This window comes from Pelmatolapia mariae, linkage group LG14 (assembly GCF_036321145.2).
Source record: "Pelmatolapia mariae isolate MD_Pm_ZW linkage group LG14, Pm_UMD_F_2, whole genome shotgun sequence".
Taxonomy (NCBI): Eukaryota; Metazoa; Chordata; class Actinopteri; order Cichliformes; family Cichlidae; genus Pelmatolapia; species Pelmatolapia mariae.
The window spans coordinates 31,825,842-31,847,335 of NC_086239.1; the positions used below are offsets into that span (position 1 = coordinate 31,825,842).

The 21,494-nt window shown below is 38.4% G+C and overlaps 2 protein-coding genes across 7 annotated transcripts in view; one reads left to right on the forward strand and one right to left on the reverse strand.

Moving 5' to 3' along the window:
* LOC134640820 (glutamate receptor ionotropic, kainate 1) overlaps positions 1 to 7,945 on the forward strand; it is a 29,280-nt gene extending 21,335 nt beyond the window's left edge. Inside the window, exons 8-16 of one of the 2 annotated variants that reach the window (XM_063492790.1) lie at positions 3,815 to 3,922; positions 4,425 to 4,466; positions 4,810 to 4,923; positions 5,017 to 5,220; positions 5,313 to 5,536; positions 5,711 to 5,829; positions 5,983 to 6,200; positions 6,723 to 6,948; positions 7,048 to 7,945. In XM_063492790.1, coding sequence (XP_063348860.1) covers positions 3,815 to 3,922; positions 4,425 to 4,466; positions 4,810 to 4,923; positions 5,017 to 5,220; positions 5,313 to 5,536; positions 5,711 to 5,829; positions 5,983 to 6,200; positions 6,723 to 6,948; positions 7,048 to 7,337 — 1,545 coding nt within the window. In that variant the 3' untranslated portion in view covers positions 7,338 to 7,945. The remainder of the gene's footprint in view (positions 1 to 3,814; positions 3,923 to 4,424; positions 4,467 to 4,809; positions 4,924 to 5,016; positions 5,221 to 5,312; positions 5,537 to 5,710; positions 5,830 to 5,982; positions 6,201 to 6,722; positions 6,949 to 7,047) is intronic. The other variant, XM_063492791.1, reaches the window with a different exon arrangement.
* Positions 7,946 to 9,689: 1,744 nt separating this feature from the next.
* LOC134640821 (transcription regulator protein BACH1-like) lies at positions 9,690 to 21,494 on the reverse strand. 5 transcript variants are annotated; one of them, XR_010095490.1, is made up of 7 exons: positions 21,391 to 21,494; positions 18,933 to 19,190; positions 17,422 to 18,588; positions 17,125 to 17,331; positions 14,058 to 14,754; positions 12,029 to 13,569; positions 9,690 to 11,884 (listed from the first exon to the last, which is right to left on the reverse strand). XR_010095490.1 is itself a non-coding variant. In XM_063492795.1 (7 exons), the coding sequence occupies exons 2-6, from the start codon at positions 19,170 to 19,172 to the stop codon at positions 14,096 to 14,098; spliced, it is 1,821 nt and encodes a 606-aa protein (XP_063348865.1). In that variant the 5' UTR covers positions 19,173 to 19,190; positions 21,391 to 21,494; the 3' UTR covers positions 9,690 to 13,569; positions 14,058 to 14,095. The 5 variants fall into 5 exon arrangements, 3 of the variants coding, with proteins under 3 accessions (XP_063348865.1, XP_063348864.1, XP_063348862.1); XM_063492795.1 differs by having other exon boundaries at positions 9,690 to 13,569; positions 14,058 to 14,107; positions 14,560 to 14,754; XR_010095489.1 differs by having other exon boundaries at positions 9,690 to 13,569.

The following is a 21,494-nucleotide window of genomic DNA, read 5'->3' on the forward strand; positions in this document are numbered from 1 at the left end:
TAGCTTTTAAATTAGTCATTAATGGAAACACTTAGCAAATCCACAACATACAATCTCACAGGGAACTGAGGGAAGCTGGTTGGCAAATACTGTACATCTATCATTTTTAGCTCATAACTCTCATCTTATTATCAAACATAAGTTCTGCACTGCAAAGTAGTGTACTGACTATGTGTCTGGTGCAGCTGACAGGGGTGTGCTTATCTGGAGACAGCTTAAACTGAGTATTTGGAATATTCAAAAGAAATGATGTCTTCAGCTTACAATAGACCTGCCATTATGCCTCTCCTTATTCCTGTTGCTGCTTGTACGAGAGGCACTCTGATTTAGTCCATGATGCATTACCACACAATAATTATGTAACTCTAACAGTAATCAAACCAGACGTGATGTATGCAGAGCTGAATCATTTATAGCAAGTCATTTCCAAGCTTCTACAAGACAAATTGGATACCTTAAAGAAACGAGTAGCTGCTTGAATGGTGAAAAACACATTCACAAATAAACACACCATTTAGAAAGTTAACATGTGTACATGTCGATATAAAAGTTTAATGGTGGAAAAGTTTAACATATGTAGAAAATATATTCAAAATATGTAAACATATTAGTATGGTCCTTTCAGACTGTATTCTAAATTAAGAACTATAACTTAACAGCATTAGCTGATGGGCCCTTGAGCAAGACACTAAGTGCTGTTCAGTAGCTCAGCCTACACTCTGCTCTTGTGGGGGTGGAAAGGTAAACTGACAAATCTGCCTGCAAGACTCAGTGCTGTGCCACACATTTAACAGGGAAAGTTAAGTTGTATGAAGAACTAACTGTTCAAGAATATTAGGGGCACTTTGAACGCATACAGATGAATGTGCTTGGATCTGATTTTAGATACAGTATTGATGTGGAAAAAAGAAAATATTGTTTTTTCTCACCGTTTCCTCTCATGTGGTCATGGGTTTTTAATGGCGGCAGTATCGTTATCTTACAAATATAAAAAATAGGTCCACTTCTTGGACAAAGAGTGGTTTTGCCTCTCTATACCACCATAGATTTTAAGTCAGTTGAACAAATGTGATTAGAGCCAAGATTTTCCACTTTTGATAAAAGTTTTGCAGAATTAGAAACATTTCCATACACAGTTTCAGAGGCTTAAAATACTTTGGACAATTGACCAACAACCACTTTCATGGTTAGGTGAGGCCCGTTCCATTGTTCTTTCAAGACAAAGGCTGCAAACCGCTGGTTACACTCAAGAACATGAGTGTAACCAGTAAACATCTAAAAGAGTCTTCACAGAAGAATATCTGGACAGATGAATCCAAGATTAACTCGTACCAGGAAGGATGATGGGAAAAATATGGAGATATGGTAGAGGCAAGTGGAACCAGGCCAGCAGTGTTTATTGATGATGTGATTGAAGTATAACAGGCTATATTCTCTGCTCAGATTCAGACACCAGGCGGTGTAGGCTTAAGATGGTCACTGACTACAAAGGGTTTTCATTCAAGGATTAAAAACAGTCCTAATATTTAAATATATGTAACTATATATATATTTATAGATAGGAGTACTATCTATAAAAATGGCTGTATTTCATAAACAGTAGATACAATATGTTTGTTAAACCCCTTCAATTACTTTTTGTCTCTTTAGTTTAAGCTACAAAAAAATTGTCCAACAACAACTGCATATAAACTGCAGTCGTGGAAACACATTGTCAAGAGAGAGAAAATCTGATTGGTGAGGACTTAAAAAGGAGAATTAATCAAAAGAATAAATCTGGACTGAAGGGTCAACAGATCTCACAGATGTGAGTGACGACACTGTGGAAAGCAGGCATTTCAAGTTTCACTGAATGATACCCTCTAACCTTCTATATGTATTAAAGAAACTGATGTTTCTCATGACGTGATCAAGTTTAATATGAAATCTTAAGTTTATGTGTGGTTCCTGACATGGAATACTATCCTCTGCAAAATTAATTTCATCATACTGCTTCAGAATGATGACATTGGATTACATTTTTTCTTAATCTTGTTTTGTTTATTGCTCGTTGCGTGTACTAATGGCTCAAGATAAATTTGCTTTGGTTCCAGTCGAATTAATGGAATATTTTTCACTTCAAAGTCAAAGGCTCACTGTTGTTTTGCATCTCTAAATTCACCTGTATGCTATTTCTAGCAGAATAGATTTTCGTGAAATATTTTGCAGTATTTAGTACTAGCATGACACTGTATTTCTTAAAATCTGTATATATATGCTATAAAAACTTTTTGACACATTTTTTGCTGGACAGCATGTCCTCGGTGTCACTCCAATACCATAATGCCTTGCTCTTAGAGTAAACAAACATTAAGTTGAACCAATTCTTTAAAAATACACAAACCACACTGTTCATCTCCTGAATACCATATGTTATTTCCCATGTTTGATATTTGTGGCTGCTTTCAACATTGCTTTAAAAAAAAGCAACGTTATATTGAAACCTAACTGTAATATTACATATTATGTATTATTTTCCAGCATTGTGACATGCTTTTTTTCCCCGAAGTTGACATTTTTTTCTTACATTTAAATGTAATGTAGTGTTGTCATTTAGAAATCTGGCTTTGTTTTACGTTTTGGATGAAAACGCACTGGTACTGTGAGAAAGTCCTGCACCACCCCTCATTTCTGTATATTTTGCCTCCAAGGAGCCAGGCTTTGTTATCAAGTGCTCTTGAACAATAGTTCTCCAGGCTTTCTGAAGTTTTTCAACATTTTTGTTTCAGCATTGGCTGCTTTTTTATTCATTTTCTTTCTGGTCTTTGTACCTTCGCATGTTTGTTTGTTTTTAAGTCACCTGTGAATCTTTTAAGCATAACAAGGATATTGTAATACATCATTTTCCAATTACCATTTCTTTAGATGAATCTGTGAAAAATATCAAAAGATAACACAGTGTGTAAAGATAATGATTCCTGTGCATTTGAATGTGCTTAAAGAAGCCAGGAGAACTATTCCCAAAGACTACAAAGTAAAGCTAGTGTAAGTAAAAGGCTTGCCAAACAGATTTCAGGTTGTGATGAAGACTAAAGGTGGTCCAAACAAAACACTGAGTTTCAAGCTTGTTAAAGTTGTACAGACACTGAGTTTGTACACATTTCAATAATTTGCTGCACCTGTTTCCCATTTTCCTAGCAAATATAAAGAAATCAAACGTGAGTCAAGACCTTTGCACAGTACTGTATGAGCATTTTATCTGGGGGTCAACTGACAATAATTATCATTTTTTCCGGCTTTACAGTTAGAATGTCATAGACGTCATAGGAATGTACTGAAAAGGTCTATTGATGTTTCGTTGTTGCATCTTTCCATAAAGAAATTGACTTCTTAGCGTTCTCTGCCAGTGCAGATATAAAGCTACTTTCACTGTGCTCTCTGTAACAGATTTAACCTGACTGTAATTCAACTGAGCTAACTTCATTATCAACTGATTTCAAATATATCTGAGTGCTGCTGCCCACCCGCTACTCTCCTTGCAGACAGAGGGCATGCCTGCCTGCTCCATTTACATCACCATCCCCTGTGTTACAGACTCGGAGACATTTAATATTTCCTTTGAGGATCTAGCCAATGCAAAAACGTCCATTGTGATGCAGTTAGCCAAGTCAGTCTTCTTTGTTTAATGAAGTGCTCATCAATTATTCATGTTTAAAAACTGTTTTCATTTTTTCCAGGCTCCTGCTTTGTTTTGCATTGATATGATGTAAAAAAGGGGGAAAAAAAAAACAAGAAACAAACCTGAGGGGGTCTTTGCTTGTGTTTTCTGAAACAGGCACAGTGGAACGGCTTGACAGGACAAATAATTATAAACAAGACAGACGGTCTGAGGAAAGAATTTGATTTAGATGTCATCAGCCTAAAGGAGGACGGCTTGGAGAAGGTGAAGTGTCTAACCCATGTTTATACCATTAATACATGCTTTTGTTATTCTGTTAATACACATTAAAGCAGAGCTGAGTATCATTAATGAGTATAGACAGAGCTGTTAACTGCATTTTCCCACAAATATGCAAAAAGATGACTTGTCTTTAAAACAATGTATAGACCAGTTTAATTAAGACTACATAAATCTTGAAATGTGGTGTCCTAATTATGCATTTAAAAAGTAACTTTTTGAACTGTTTTGACACACTGCTCTCTCAAAATAACTTGTAGCTGTCTCTTCAAGCTTGCAAGTGTGTGCATGTTCCTTTAATCACAGTGACAATGCTACTCTCAGTTTTGACAGGTCATTAAGAAGCTGTTACCTGTTCATGCTATCATCACTGCAAAGACTTTAAACCCCGGTTAACACAGTTGGGTGTAAAAACTGCTAACAGAGGAATTATTCCCCCTTCTGTGATCTGTGATTAAAATGCTTTCTCTTTATTATTTTTTGCAAGACTAACACAGGCAACAACCGCTTGAATAAAGTGTGGAAAAAGGTCTGTACTTTAGCTGCCACGGCAGACTAAAGGAATATTGACACCTACTAATTTACTATACCTTTGTGACGTTACCCCTTTTCATTACAAAATAAAAAGGTTCAGGTACTGGTGGTTCTTAGAAATGGTGTACATTTCTCTACTGGCATTTCAAGTTTTATAACATTTTGTGAGCCTTTCCTTTTTTCCCCCTATGTCTGTGTTTTTCATATTAACTTTTCTACTTGTTACTGCTTTCTTTTCCTGTCTTTACCTTATTTTCCTCAATTGTGTGACGGTTACCCAGGTAGCAACTATTTAAAGTCCAGCCACTGTGGTTATTTGGATATTTTATTTGTTACAGATTGGTGTGTGGAACTCCCAAACAGGCCTTAATTTAACAGAAATTAACAAGGATTCATCCACAAATGTAACAGACTCAATGGCCAATAGGACCCTTATTGTCACTACTATTCTGGTATGAACAGACATAAAATCATTGCTAGTGAGCATTTGATTTCAGATGTATTTGTATTATATAATCCACTGAAACCTTTCTGTCTTTCACCAGGAAAATCCTTATGTCATGTATAAGAAATCTGACAAGCCGCTTTATGGAAATGACCGCTTTGAGGGTTACTGTCTCGACCTGCTCAAAGAGCTCTCTAACATTTTGGGCTTCTCTTACGAAGTAAAGTTGGTGTCAGATGGCAAATATGGAGCTCAGAACGACAAAGGGGAGTGGAATGGCATGGTGCGGGAACTCATTGATCATGTGAGTACTGATCAGTCAGTCTTACTGTAAGAGAGAAGACGTTCAAAGCGTCACAGTGTCTGCAGCTGACGGTGATTTTTGCTCTTTACCAGGTGGCTGACCTTGCTGTGGCCCCTCTCACTATCACATATGTCAGGGAAAAAGTTATTGATTTCTCGAAGCCATTCATGACGCTGGGAATCAGCATCCTCTACCACAAACCCAACGGCACAAATCCAGGAGTCTTCTCCTTCCTTAACCCACTCTCTCCTGATATCTGGATGTACGTGTTGTTGGCATGCCTTGGTGTCAGCTGTGTGCTTTTTGTTATTGCCAGGTAAAGAAAAAAAAGTGCTATTTGATGTGAACTTATTATAGTTGCTTTTACTTTTAAGCAACACTGTTTATGTAAAGGCAAAATTTCAGTTTAACATTTTGACTTTCAGTCTGTAACAGGCCAATAGTCACTTATTAATTTTAACTGATGATTTTTTTCATTCATAACCTTTAGGTTTACTCCTTATGAGTGGTACAACCCTCACCCCTGCAACCCAGACTCGGATGTGGTTGAAAACAATTTCACTCTAATAAACAGTGTCTGGTTTGGAGTCGGCGCACTTATGCAGCAAGGTATTCCTTTATTATTTTTTTTGTGGGCAGAAGTTTTCCTTTGGTAAAGCACATCTAATCATTCCTTTAAAGTATTCATTTAATTTCAAGTAAGTAAGTAAGTATTCAATTTAATTATGAATCAATAATGTGATTTGTAATCTTATCTGATAGGATCTGAACTGATGCCTAAGGCTCTCTCTACAAGGATAGTTGGTGGGATATGGTGGTTCTTTACCCTGATCATTATCTCTTCATACACTGCCAACTTGGCCGCCTTCCTCACAGTGGAAAGAATGGACTCGCCAATTGACTCTGCTGATGATTTGGCCAAGCAAACCAAAATAGAGTATGGTGCCGTAAGAGATGGCTCCACCATGACCTTTTTTAAGGTAACCATCTTTTTGTTTTACAGGACAATTGTAGGGGAAGAATGGAAATAAGAATACTGCCTTTAATTTTAATTAGCCTGGCAAGTTTTACCCTTGAGCCAACAGTCTTCAGTCATGTGCAGCCTGACTGGCTGGCATAAAATTGATTTGGTTTGGAAAAAGGAGGGTTAAAGGTTAGTGTCTTGGAAATTTCCCCGTGTATCAGTTTAACAAGAACCTGTGGGAGACTGTTCCATAAAGATTTGAAGGATTTATTATTTTGCCTGCAGCAGATCCAGCAGTTTATCTAAATCTATGGTGAAAATTGAATGAACTTGAGGAGATTTGTGCTCTGATGCACAGCAGGAGATGGCACCAGTCAACAGATACCCTGCAAATATGGTTTCATTTTAAATATTAGAAGCAGGCGCCAAAGGTGTGGAAAGGTGTAAAGATGCTTTCTTTTGTCTAAAATGCCGTTTTGGTGCTTGTAGTTTTGACCGTGGTTTTAATAATCCACAAATGTTGATTTTGATTCAACAGAAATCTAAAATCTCTACTTATGAGAAAATGTGGGCTTTCATGAGCAGCAGGAAAAACACAGCATTAGTGAAAAACAACCGTGAAGGGATTCAAAGAGTCCTCACTACAGATTATGCCCTCTTGATGGAGTCGACCAGCATCGAGTACATCAGCCAGCGCAACTGCAACCTCACACAGATTGGAGGCTTGATAGATTCAAAGGGCTATGGTGTTGGAACCCCAATTGGTAAGAGTGATCACTATATAATAACTTCAGCAATAACCATTAATAACCATGCTCCCTCTCAGAAACCTAAACATTACGTTACTGTAATTCCTGCTATAGGCTCTCCTTACCGAGATAAGGTCACCATTGCAATCCTGCAGCTTCAAGAAGAAGGGAAGCTGCACATGATGAAGGAGAAGTGGTGGAGAGGGAATGGCTGCCCAGAAGAGGATAGCAAAGAGGCTAGTGCCCTGGGCGTGGAGAACATAGGGGGAATCTTTATTGTATTGGCAGCTGGACTAGTCCTCTCAGTTTTTGTAGCAATTGGCGAGTTTATTTACAAATCCAGAAAAAACTTGGACATCGAGGAGGTGAGCGTCGGCCAGTGTGAATGGCACAACAAGTATTAACAAAGACTGTTATGACCATACTACACGTTTGTGTTGTCGTTCCAGGACTACAGCAATCACTAGGCCAATAAAAACTGAAGTCTGAATGTGTCGAACTGCATTGTTACAATCAAAACAAGTTTTTAAGGCAAAGTTTTGTGTTTTCAGTAGTTTTTATGTAGAGCACACAAACATTTTAGTCTCGATTGGAAGAATAGGTTAGAAACCCTTTTTATGATGATGACAGATTGTTGTTGACTTCTGACATCGTGACTCTTGACCATCTTGGCCTTGCTCTTTGTTTTTTTTTTAACATTACTCTGTGTGAGAGAAATGTCATTTTCATGGTGTTATGGGTAAGTGATGGTAAGTGGTATCTTTCCAGTAATGACTGATTCTCTTATGACATGTTTGTCATTTTCATATTTACAGCGCACGGGAACTTTGACACATTTACAAACTTGTTGATTTATTTGACAGTTTATGAGTGAGTACTCCCTCAACATCTTATTCATCAAGTTGCTTAATGTCTGTACTTTTTTTGTATCATATGAAGTTTATGAAATGCATGGATAAGTTTTGTCATGTTGGAGCTGTTTCAAAATAACTAAAAATATGTGAGAACATTACATCCTTTAACTTTTAACTTTTTGATTGTTTTGCTTTTGATCCTGGGCCTTCACTGGATCGGGCCTCAACTTACACGCACTTGAGGTTGCATTTAGAAGACTAAAGCCTTGTAACTCTAATATGACTTTTATATTGCAGCCGTCTCCCTTTTTCACATTCAGTTGTGATGTTTTTCAGTCTGTCTTTTCTGAGAAACGGCTTTCATGAGACACATTTAGTCACGTTATCCGAGAAAAGAGGTGATGCGATTACTGATCTTGGGTTTTTTGGCTTTTGGGTTTGAACTGCACTATCAAAAAAAAAAGCCACTGTATTACACACAAACACACACACAACTATATTTACAAAAGTTAAATCCTTGGCACACATATAAGCTGTTGGTATTTTTAGTACAGACTAACAAACTATTCTGTATTTCCAAGTCACTTCTCCCACATTCACCATGGATATAAAGTCGTGTATTAAATTGTGCATCTAAAACCATAAGTTCAAATGGATTACAAATAAAATGTAAAGGATAGAGATGTAACCTCAGCATTCAAGGATAAAATGGGTTTGATGACACATCCTACAGTCCATTCATCCCTGATTCACCTTTCTCTTTGCCTACCTGTTTCCCCTCAATAAGGCATAGCTTTTAAAATAAAATCCTCATCCTCATCATTATAAAGATCCACATTAAACATTCCTGGTTTAAAATTGGCCGGGCCTTGTCACACATATTTGAAAATCCTGCAAATGTAAGGAAAATATTTTGGGTGAAAGTCTGATACTGTATCCTGCTTGTTTTGTCTATACATGCAAGATTAGTGTCACATTTCAGATGATGGAACAGGAATAAGTGTAGCTATGACTAAAGACTGTTAAATTACTCATTAGCTCAGTTTAGACTTGGACTGTTTACAATGTCTATCGAGTGCCACAACAGTTACCCAACAGATGATTGCAGTTTCTGGCATTCCTAAACATTAGTGATGTACTTTATTGTACCTTAGGTACCTAAATATTGAATACTTAACCTAAATATTAATAAAGAATCAAACATTAAATATTATAAATTTGCCAGTCTGCTTGTGTGTTTATAGTTTTTTGTATGTGCTGAAGAAAAGTTTTTAATATCTAAAACGTTAGGCATTAACTGCATGTGGCCACAATTTAAATATATAGTATTTACACAGTGATATGTTTGCGTAAAGAACACAGCTTATAATTTTTGTCATGAAGCTATAAAGAGTTGTTTCAACAGCTGAATGTTTTCAATGCTAACATATAAGACATGGGTATATCTTGTTATTATCATATTTATGTCAGAGTAAAGTCGAGTACAGGGTAGGCAGGATTAAAGAATACATTCCTCTGTCATCCAAAAAGACTTTCGAAAAACAAAAAAAAAAACAGTTGCCTATCAGTGTATTTTTTTTCAGCTTTTCCCAAATATAAATATAGTCCTACAGATATGATATTTGCTTTGGGAGCGTTGATGGAAGAGCATAGAGACAGTCAGAAGGGGTTGCACTGTGTCTTTGTGGCTCTAGAGAAAGCATATGATGGGGTGTGAAGCGAGGCATGAGGACAGGGTGAGGTGTGCATTTGGAGGGACAGATGTGTTTAAGGTGGGGAGGAGATTATATCGTGGGTCGGCGCTGAGCTTTTTCTTCTTTGCAGTGATGATGAACTCACTGTTCAGAATGTTTTTGATGACTGAAAGAGAAAATTTAACATGAAAAATAATATAAATGTTAATTCTGTCATTGAGATAGGTGTACTTTTTTACTGTTACTTAAAATACATCTTAGAAATGTGTTTTATATTGTTAAAAGATCTGAAATGGATGAAAAACCTACTCTGTTTGTCTTTGTTCAAAGGTTGATGGGTTCCTTTAAAGCTTTGTGGACTTTTTTCTGCACAGCTAAGCTGAAAAAAAAAGACTCTCTGCCGAATCTCTCACAACAGTGGTGTTAATTAAAAACCAGTGTACTTGGCAGAATTGAAGGCATCATTTCTTTGGTTTCCTGCTTGTCTTTTGACACTGATAAATTCTAACAATTTCCCCATGACTAGTAAAATAATATACTCTGGTACAGTATGGTGAGATTTTGTCCTGAAATACTCTTTCTTGTGCTTATAGTGTTCTAAATTCAACACAGGGAGGATTGTTAGGGTGAGAAACAAGTGTGAGTGTAATCTGTCACTGTACAACCAGCTGTTGATCTGAAGGTTGCAGATCAGGGTGCTGCCTAGCTGGGGCCAGCATGTCCCCTTGTTCCTCTCATTTCTCTGTGAGATTACAGTATTATGGTCCTCATTCATATAATCCTGTCAATGGGATACAGCCCCTTTCTCTGCACTACCCCCAAAATGAAGTTCAGCACTTCAGCATGTAATCAGTTAGGAGACAGTAGCTTATGAGACTTATGTGGTGCTGCAAGAAGGTCACAGACCTTATGCAGGGATTAATTATACAAGTATTGTGTCTTTCTCCAGGGTTTAAACTAGAGAAAAATCATTGGTATATAGATCTTCTCTCATTAGTTTTGCATTCACAGTGTTTCTATTTTGGAAACACCATTGGAGATGCTAATTGACATTTCAGGATATTAACTGCTATTTACTGGGTTTCAGACCAATATTCTAATAAGGATCTTGGTTCATGTTGGCGTGCTATTCCAAAATTGAATTGTCAACTTTTCTTCAGCGCTTTGTTGTGTTTATCTCACAAGGAGAATGGATAAGAAGTGTCATATTTACAACCATAATCATGCATTCGAGCTTAAAATATTGGTGCCTGCTACCTTCTACATATTATTTGCATCTGTGCCATAAAAAGAAACTCTCTGCAGTCCTACACTGAGCAATGTCATTGTTATTAGCATATATGTTCTCCTTTAGCAATGTTGTGAGCAAGCTAACTTCCAGATGCTTTAATTTCTAATCTTGTTTTTTTCCCCTTTCCCTCCTGTTTCCTAATCCTTGCTCCCTGAGTGTAGTACGACTCCACCGTCAAGAGGATAATGACTTGAATCATTGCATAAAAGGGACATAAACGCTTTATGGAAATATAATCATGTATTGTGTGACAATAAAAAATAAAGAATTTATGATTACATCGACAATAATCTAAGACAATTCAAGCTGTCACTTTGATTTAAAAAAATAAATGACCCAAATAAGAACAAAGAAAATGAGAAGGTGAAGAAAAACAACAAACAACACCAAAGAAAAGTCTGAATGCAGATTTTAGGGACAAAAAAAGGAAATATAGGCTATGACACAGAATATGTATCAAGACAGATACTGAGGTCAAGAGGGCTTTGCATTAATCTCACATTATGACAGTTTAAGGTTTTGGTATTCTGATGAATTCCAGGATTGGGCTTTAACTGCTTTCATTTTGTTTGCTGGTCTTTAATCTTCTAACCCTGCGTTCTTAATCAGAACTCAGAGCAGGTTTTTAATCTCGCATGAATGAGGCCGCGGATTATGGGCCTCTGACCTTGCCATGCCTCGCAGCTGCTTCCTCCTCAAATCAAGTCTTTCGTCCTGTGTAGCTTGCAAAAGAGGGATCATCTTAGTCTTGCACTACAATGCTGTAAATTCTGAACCGTATATAAAAGACAAACACTGTGGAACAATCCTGAGTTTTAAGATGGAAATTTGTAAATAGGTGCTTGTAGTGCTTTTTTGAGGGTGATATTCACGCTGACACACATCAAATTGAAGATTTGGTACAGATGCATCGTTCCAGCGGACAGAGATCATATCTGATGTCTGTAGTATTATAATGATCTAATCATTTTGCTTTTTAGATGGAAAACCAGTTGTCGTGCTCGGAGTGACATCTCTTTGTCAGTGTGTGAGGTTACTTTTCAAAAACAGGTTCCAGTTTTATGAGTTGCTCCATGGCTGCTGGTGTAATTACCACTTTAACCTTGAGGATTCTGTTCTGAGGAAAACAAAATGAGATTGCTTTTTCTTTCATTGTCCCCAAGTGCTACCGTAGTTATTTCAAAGGACACAAAATAATAATTCACATCAGAAGACAAAAACATCTTGACAAAATTGCTTCTTCAACTCTACAAGACCTTCTTAAAGTGGTGTTTCTGTTCTGTACTGGTTTGTTTGATATAAGATCCTCTCCAGTCTGCAATGAAAGAGGAGCACTCAGACCAGTGTCGGATCAGATTGTTGCTTTGTTAAGCCCCTAAAATTTAAACCTTAACAAATGCACAACCCAATTTTCTTTTGGCAGCCTGGAACACGGACAGTAAAATGAATTACTAGTCATTGCTACTGATTGCTAAATGTTACTGCTCACAGATGGATCCTTGAGGAGGTTGTGTCACTGCAATAAATTTTAACTAAGTGTTTACAAGAGTGAGAGAGGAAATAATAGTAAAAGAAGGGCAATTAGTAACAAACAATAAGGTTAACATTCACTTCTTTCCTTGTTTGGAATATTCTTGCTGTATCATTGTTGAATTTGTGAGCTTTGGCAAATGGCTGATTATTATAAAGTATTACATAAAGATTGTTTGACAACAGTTATAAGTGAGGGGTCACTGACTAGCAGACTGATGTGTCATCTTAGCATCAACCTCAGAACATCCAAACCTAATGTTTACTGTGTATTTGGGATGTATTTTAAAGATTGTTGTCTGCATCATCTATACCTGCAAAAGGACTACATGTTGCCCTAAACATGTAGACACTTAGGTGTGTGCCATTTACAGACAACAACGGATATGTTGATGGCTAAAATGCAATTAGGATTTTTTTTAAATAACATCTGTCTATGTGAAGGAGACGACAGGTTGCTTTTTATTTTTATAGGGGCTACGTGTTTTTATTGTGTAGAACTACCACTTCTATCCAATAGGCAAAAACTTTACAAACTCAAATGACTGGTCGGGTGCTTTTTGAGGAAAGCTATCTTTCTTGCATCTACAGAATAACCCTGAAATCTTAGTTGTTTAAACTGCAGGGATTACAGGGATAGTTGTCAGATATGCCGTACTTTTTTAAATTTCCTGTCTGCAGATTTCCAGGGTACCTTTGCTCTTCAAAGTGCTAAGGTCATTTATCAGCCTCCATCTGACTCTGTCTTTAATTTCAACCATTTTTTAGAGCCTGCTGAATTATTCTTTGCAAAGCCACTGCAGAAGTACTAAGTCTCTAGACAACTATGTTACATATTGTATTTAAAGACATGAACTTATGAAGACATGAACTTGTATTGTTAATTTTGTTGGTTAAAGTTTTTTAACTTTGAAGGTTAAAGTTAATTTTTTGGCAAGGCCAAAAGATTTTAGTAAGAGCCAGAGATAAATCACAAGATTGTTTTTTTGTTTGTTTGTTTTTTAAACCGGGTTTGTTACTGGGTTTTCATTTACTCAATGAAATAAGTTTTGTTTAATCGCATGATGAGATAACAGGAAATTGCACATTTTTCTGTCAGGTGGATTAGCACAAACTCCTTGCCTTCCCTTATTTAGAGTTCAGTGTGCAGTTACCCTCCCTAAAGGTCCAGTCTGAGCCTGTTATGTTCCTCTAGTCACGTCTGTCTCATCTGGTGAGGTAGAGTTATACTTCCATCGACTGGCCAAACTCTGGTAGTGCACACAACCTAAGATTGGAAGTTGAAATAAAACAATGAATGATAACAAAGTGTTGTTTATTTAAATTTGTAATCCATAAAAGCATTTAAAAAAATACTGAACATGCAGACATAATGACATGTAACACAATGCCATCAATATTAGCTCTGGGTTAATGTGCAATAGTGCTTGAAACAAGCATATACAAAGATGCCATCATCTTTTTGAATCCATATTACACAATTGCATAAGGCACATTTTGCATAAAATGAAATAACTTCTTATGTTCCCTTGTAACACTTTCAGACCTACTAGAGTTTAAAATACATTAGTATTCAAATAATGCTGTTGAAAAGTTAGGTTAGCTGTGAAAATTTGTTAGTCTACTGGAAAAGATTCAATTAGTTCTATGCCTATTTAATCAAAGAAATAGCATAGTTGCAAATATTAATACAGTATGTGTTAAGATTAAAACAACAGACTAATTAGCGTAAAATAAAACAGCACTTTTTCATACCTGTTTGGGTGCGCAGCATGATTCAAAATACGGTCAGGTTATGAGCTTCCCTGAGAAAAGCAAACCTACTTTTATCCTCCTAATTTTCAAATGGAAAGTTTTAGGAACTACCTGAAAATTGCCTGCACCTTCAAAACAATGAATACTGGTTAATTTTTTTGCTACAGTAAAATGAAGACTAGAAGTACAGCAAAGAAAATGCCTGACGTGATAGTTGCCTCTACCAGGCAGACAATTATTTAGTGAAACACACAGGAAAGCATGTCTATCCCAAAAGAGGATTACAGTATAGAACCAAGTTTCACCCTTTGACCTGTGGGCCTGCATGATTACAAGTGACCGTGTAGTTTAAGTCCAGTGACTATAAGCTGCTGTTCATATCCAGACAGGCACTGAGCAGAGATGTAGGAACAGGGCAGCCCGTGTCCTCTGTGCCGGCCTGCGGCACAGCGACTTGAACTGTTTGTACAGTTTGCCTGCTCTGCTCACACTCTGAACTTACCAATTCAATTGCTGGAACAATGTTGGGAGAAGGGATGGGAATGTCTTGCGAGGAGAATCTGGAAAGAATCTGTAACTGGTCCTGATCAGAGCAAGATTCAACACTTTTACACAGGCCACAAAGGCTCTGCTGCATGTCCTCAAGGTTTTGCTTCAGTTCTGTTTGCTCCTGGAGCAGCCGCTCTTTCTCACTTTTCTGTGGGGAGGATAACAGTAAAGCTCACTCATTTTTGACCTTTTAATAATGCATTTGGTTCATTTCATCTACAATTTAACTGTACAAATTTTCTTTTAAAGCCCAGTTACTACTAACCTCTTGTTACCCTACCTGCAGGCTAGCTAGCATTTTCTGCTCTCTGGGATACATACTGCAAAGCTGAGAAACCTGCAGCAGGTTCTTATGAAGAGAGCAAGGTGTACCACTGCTAGCTGCAGCTGGAGTTCCAAGGAATGACATAATCAACATGAGCTGAGGCTAGCTAATTAGCACTTAATAAAATACATAAAAAGACATCAATCAGTGGAGCTGGTAGCAAACATTTAACCAAAATTTCTCATATTCTCTCTATAGTATTTAATATACTAGTCCAGTCAGTTCAATCTATAAACCCATCTCTACCACTCATTATTAAAGTTATTTCAATAAAACTGGATACATTCAGTTACTTTTACCACCCTACTTACAGCCATTTATGTTATATAAAGTGGACAAGAACCCCTATGATGATGAAGAAATCAAGGTTCCAGTTATCCTGCCCGGGACAGGGTTACCTGGGTACAACCTTGGAGCTAGAGGGTGAGTGCCTGGTTGCTGCACTTGAGTACAGGGTTCAGTGCCGTTCAGATTGGGGCAAAGGTTCTGGCAGTCCTATCCCCAGCTTCCAAAACTAGCTTTTGGTACACAGAATGTTGCTTCTCTGGTGGGGAAGAAGCCTAAGCTGGTGCACAAGGTGTTGAGATACCGTCTAAATATAGCCGGCTTGGCTCAACACATAGCTCAGGCTCTGGAGCTAGTTTCCTGGAGAAGGGCTTGACTCTTTTTCCACTCTGGAGCTGTCCTAAGAGGTGGCAGCCAGGGGTAGGTATGCTTGTATTCCCCTGGTTTACTACCAAAAAGTTGAGGGCTTTCTTCATTGGATAGGAAGGTTGCTTTCTTGAGAAAAATTCTAGAGGCGGCACTGCTGTTGTGGTGTTAAACCCAGAACCAGATGGTGACCTATGGAACTCTAGATGCAGCTGACAGGTAACAGCAGTGGACTGCAGCTCTTGCAGTAGCTGAAACAAAAACACGTGTGGGAGAGGTTTGATGTGACCATGAAATGAGACTTTTGGTCTGACGACTCAGGAGGGGATAATGGGGCTCTACTCAAATTAGATACAATAGGGGTGGGATACTGCTGACCTCCACTGAGGACATAAGCAGGTGGTGGGAAGTATGGGGTAATTGGTCTGTTGTTATGAGCCATTCGGACCCTGTGCAACCACAGTGAGAGCTTGGTTTGCATTGCTGGCAGAAAATCGGATTCATTCAAGGTGGCTGATGAACTCCGCTGGACACAGATTTGTCACAGATTCTGTTCAGTTTTTTGGACACATCATTTGGGCGTAGCCAAGTAGGTCTCAGCATTTCAGGGTCGCATTTTGCGAATGATGTGGTTGTGTTGCCTTCATCAAGTAGTGACCTCCAGCTTGCACTGCAGCGATTTGTGGCCAAGTGTGAAGCGGCAGAAATGAGAATCAACACCTCCAAATCCAGGACCATGGTTCTCAACCAGAAAAAGGTGGAGTCCCCACTCCGAGTCTGGGAGGAACCGCTGCCCCAATTGGAGGAGTATCTTGGGTTTTGTTCACAGCTCAGAGAATACTGGAGTCTGAGACTGGGTAACCAGATAGGGGTTGCGTCCACAGTGATGCAGACACTTTACTGATATGTTGTAGTGAAGAGAAAGTTGAGCAGAAAACCCAAGCTGTCAATTTACCAGACAAATTACATTCTTACCCTAAACTATGGTTATGAGCTCCGGTTAGTGGCTGAAAGAATGAAGATAATGGATAAACTCTGTGAAATGAGTTTTCTTTAAAAGCTGACTGCGCTGTCCCATATAGATAGGATGAGGCGCTTGGATATTAAAGAGTGACTTGTAGAGCTGTTGCTTCTCCACATCGAAAGGAGTAGTTGAGGTGGCACCTGACTAGGATGCCTCCTAGGTGAGGTGATTTGGACATGTGATACCAGGAGGAGGCACCCCCAGTGCCCAATGGGGAGATTATTTCTCTCAGCTGGCCTGGGAACAACTCAGTGTCTCCCTGGACAAGCAGGAAAGCAATGTTAGGGAGAGGGAAGTCTAGGCTGCTCTGCTTAGACTACTGCCCCTGCGACCCGAGTGTGGATAAGGGATAGAAAAAGGTGGTAAGGATGCGCCAGAAACAAGTGTTATCCACAAATCCACAGTTCACAGCGGTCATCATGTCAAAGTAAAAAAAAAAATATTACTAGTTTATGAAATTACATTATAGCATGTTTAAGAGTATTTTTGGAAAATCAGGCATGTTAGAGTCAACTTACTAATCCTTTGATTTCACATTCTAGCATGTATATGCTGTCCAGTTTTCTCTTCCGGCACCGCTGTGCAGCCACACGGTTTTTACTTCGTCTACGGACGTCATGGACAAAGTCCAGCTGCTCCTGGGTCAACGAATGTTTTTTCAGAAGCTGCTGAAATTCACTCCGGCTCAGCACTGAGATTTGCTCCACTGGGAATGGAAGCTGAACCTGAAGATTAGAGTTAAACAATTTAGATTAATTTGATTTTGTATCTTCCATTACCAATAACCAAACATCAGACACATATATAATAACAACCTCTTCCGCTCTTTTGTTGTTGGCCTCAGTATCACCATCTGTGTCCAGGTCTGAGTCATCAGCAGAGTTCATTGAGGAGGACATACAGGGGCTCTTCTCTGCCTGAGACAAGCTGTCGGTGTGTGTAGCTGCATCATCACCTGTTCCAAGGTCCCTGAGAAAGGGACAGTCTCCTACACTGGCACTCAGGTCCAGCTGCTTAAGCCAGTGAAAGTCAGATGCTTTTGCTAGATTATTTTGTTCCACTGGATCCACAGGAAGTGGCTGAGCCTGAGACGGGCAGAGCTCGGACCAGAATCCTTTTGCCAGATGTTCAGCCACCTCCCTCTCCACGCGACTTCTCTCGCCATATCCTTCCTCATGGCTTAGAGTAGTCAGTGCAGAGTTTGAAAGATCACCTGTCATTCCCTGTTCAAAGTGAGCCTCACTCTGTTTTATTAAAGAACTGCAATCTTCTGCCCCTGAAGTCTCGAGTGGACATGAGCTAGGGATGCAATTGGTTTCTGCACCAAGCGTCTCAACAGTTTGTTTAATTTCTCTGCCTGGTGGATCAATGAGTTTTGGTGGATTCACATCCCCTGAGGCTGACAGCTCACAGGATAAGCCGCAGTCTGCCAAACTCATCTCACTTTGATTGCACACGTCTCCCATCTCTAAAATGTCTTTTTCACAAAACTGAGACGGATGATCTGCTTTCTCAGAGTTTGGGCAAGGTAGAGACAACATGGGGCACATGCCATTTCCTGTTAACTCCAGAGATAAGGGGGCCATTTGTGGTCCACAGTTCTCCAAACAGAAGTGTTCCTCCCTGCTGTTTGTCTGACCTTGTGCACTCTGTGGACACTGTGACGGGAAGTCTATTTGTTCATCACCTCCTGAAGGCACTGAGCTGTGTGACTCACATGATTCTGGTTGGCTACTCTCTGCACGAGAGCCAAAACTTGCACTAGGATCCGGGTTCTGGCAACAGACTTTTTGCTTGACCACCTGTGAGGATTTTTTGATTTCAGAAAACTTTGGGATGAGAAAATCAAAGCATGTCGACTCCAAGTTGTGAAATCCTAAAACCTCAGCACTGCTGTGAATAGCATCAATGTTTTCTTTGGTAAAAAGGAGCTTTGATGTATAGGCAAATTGAAGCAAAGGTTCAAACCCCTCTACGGTCACCTGCAGGGGAAAGACATAAATTGTTGAAACATAATGAAACACAATGAAACTCAGGCAGCTCAAAAATTCAGTTTCAACAGGTCTCTTATGTACCTGTATTGACCTTTTTAAGTTGAATTTTCCAAACACTGCATATAAACTGTTTTTCACTCACATTATGACACAAAATGGACCAAGTAATAGAAGCTAGTGGACAGACAACAAATCTAACTATGCATACACTTTTCATGGATAATAGGGATAAAATAATGGTGCCTGTATAACATTATCACCATTTACTTTCAACAGTGTCATCCATATTAGTTTTTTCCCTATATAAATTGGCGGAACCCCAAGACACCAACCTCATGTGGCAAGGTGATGATGGGATTCTGGCTGGTGACACTCGTGATCCTGCTGTGAAAGTATTCACTGCAAGAAGCCAAGACAGAGCAATGAGCACGGAAACTCCTGTCTTCCACCACCACCGTCACATCACACAGGACGTCCTGCTGTCTCTGCTCATTCAGACACTGCAGAACATGGGCGCTGTGCACTGCAGACTGGAAGGTGAACACCGATGTGCGAGGAGCTTGGAGCGCCATAGTTCTTACAAGCTCAGCCTGTGCAAAAGAGAGAGCCATATGTAGTCAACAAAATGTCATGATTACACAAGAAACATTTCTCTAGGTTTATCAATGTGTATTATATTATAGTGGCTCCAGAGTGGAGCAGTTTACACATTTGCCTAACAAGTGAAAGATTCCCAGCTCAAGACACAAATCTCTTTGAGTTGGAAAAAAAGAAATCTGCCAAATCATGCAGAAGTAACTATAAGTATTTTCTTCTTTCTTCTAGATTGTGCATTAATTTTAATTAATTTGTAAAAAAAAAAACAACAAAAAAAACAAAACTAAGTTGAAATAACAGAATTTCATGGGTTTCTGCTTCTCCGATGTTGGTACTGTAACTCATCTATGACGACATAAACCGTTCCAGATTTTGGACCATTTGTAAGTTGTCAACATGACTTTGAATGTATGTTTTCTTAAGAGTTTGCAGACGTTTTATAGACTAAATAACTAAAAAATGAGCAGAATACAATACAACTAATTATTGCTTGCACTATAGGTGTCTTTAGCAAAGCCTTCAATGTATCATTAGGCAACCACAGACAGCTGCAAAGCACATTTTTCTGGTGGAAAAAAAATGATACAGCATAGTATCACAATATTTTGTGTGGCAATAGCATATCAATACAGGGACACCAAATATTTATATTTTATTGAATTAATTAAAATACTGGGAATATTACGAACAAGAGGGTTCATCTCATGTATGACCATCCCGAGATAATGTTAGCCGAGCAGATTTATAAATCATAAATATATAAATCAGCTCAACTGAAAAACAATGGACACACTTAGCTCAGCAAAGCTAAATCCTGATTCAGAGCAAACTAACGGCCCAGTCACTCAAGTAAAAATAGGACAGCAACTTCCTTGCAATCAAAAATAAACTAATACATTTAAAAAAAAAAAAAAATCAGTGGCTGCCTTGTGACTGTATTTAATTTTTCTGCGACCAATTGCTACTTGTGACGACTAAATGGTTGCCCACAGCTTGAGAGTGTTGCACAAAAATGACCACTTGGGCTTGCACAGATCATTCAGTCTGATTTCATCAGTCTAAATGAGTCTTTATCAGTTTTCTTATAAAACAGGGAGATTCCCGAATACAAATCTAATAACTAAATGCCAGCTTCTGTCTATGTAGACAGCAAAAAAAGTAGCTTTCAATGATTTATCACAGTTAACTGTTATATTAACAGAAACAGACTGCATGTAATTACCAACTTGACCCAATTCAATCAAAAACTGATGGCAGACCCTCTTATGGTAACATTTATTGCAGGTTTTAGTGACAGTGTTTATATGCGTAACAATCTCATTTTGTGGGGAAAAAAAATAAGTGAAGTGAAATAACTTTATTTTATTGGATAAAACAGACTGACAATGTTAAACGTAATATGCAGTTGGAAAAAAAGTGAGAAATCCCAATGTTGAGTATTGCAAGGGGAGTTTTAGTATTATGTGAAGTTATGTAAATGTTCAGGAACTTAAACTGCTGTAATGGGCAGCAGAAGTGGTACAAGACATCCAACCAGCTACTTGGCGAAACACTTGATTGTGAATAAAATTCTCCCTCAAGGAAATTACTGATGAATAGTTAGTCAAATAGAACTTAATACCTATATAAATATAACCACATGTAAAAACATGCTCCAGTGCGTTTTTCTTTTAATCTGACTAAAGTAACGAAGACAAAAATAACTATAACGTTCGCTAAAATTACATCTAACATAGTCCTTATTGTGAAAAAATAATAAGTTAGGCGACTGCCTCTCAATATTTAACTATCTAACGTCGCAAATATTTAATCTTGCCGATAATTAATAGTCCCCCACAGCAAGGAAATGTGGGTTAAACGGTGACTCTTTAACTTGTACGCCAAGTTCAACGCTAAAATGCTGACTCACGTTTAGCCAACTTAATCAACTGGGCCTGGTGGATAAAGGCAACAAAAGCATGTACAAAATTATGATCAGTTCGTTATGTTACTGAAGACTTATAATAGATCCGTTTAGCTAAACAAATAACAGTGGTAATTGTCCGCAAACGGAAAAGCTTGAGGCTAGGCCAGACCGTTAGCTTTAACTGCGCTCAGTTCGTGTTTATCCGTTGCTAGCAAAAAACAAAAACTGAAACATTCCGCTATTGTGACTTTACTCGATGCTCTTTAAAAAGCCAAACGTTTACTGACCTGCCATGCTACCTGGATAATACTGCCATTAGTAAATTTAGGGATAGGGTACAGATGCTTCTGGCCATTCCGAGCCTGACTTCAGTGTAGTCATGTGACAGCTT

Bases quoted from the DNA above. Each gene is read 5' to 3' on its own strand.
- LOC134640821 (XM_063492792.1), bottom strand. From the start codon at position 19,172: ATGGCGCTCCAAGCTCCTCGCACATCGGTGTTCACCTTCCAGTCTGCA. The intron at 18,589-18,932 runs GTTGGTGTCTTG...TTTCCCCTGCAG, and splicing joins TCATCACCTTGCCACATGAG to GTGACCGTAGAGGGGTTTGA. The intron at 14,755-17,124 runs GTAAGTTGACTC...TCCTCCCCACAG, and splicing joins AATGTGAAATCAAAGGATTA to AAAAGTGAGAAAGAGCGGCT.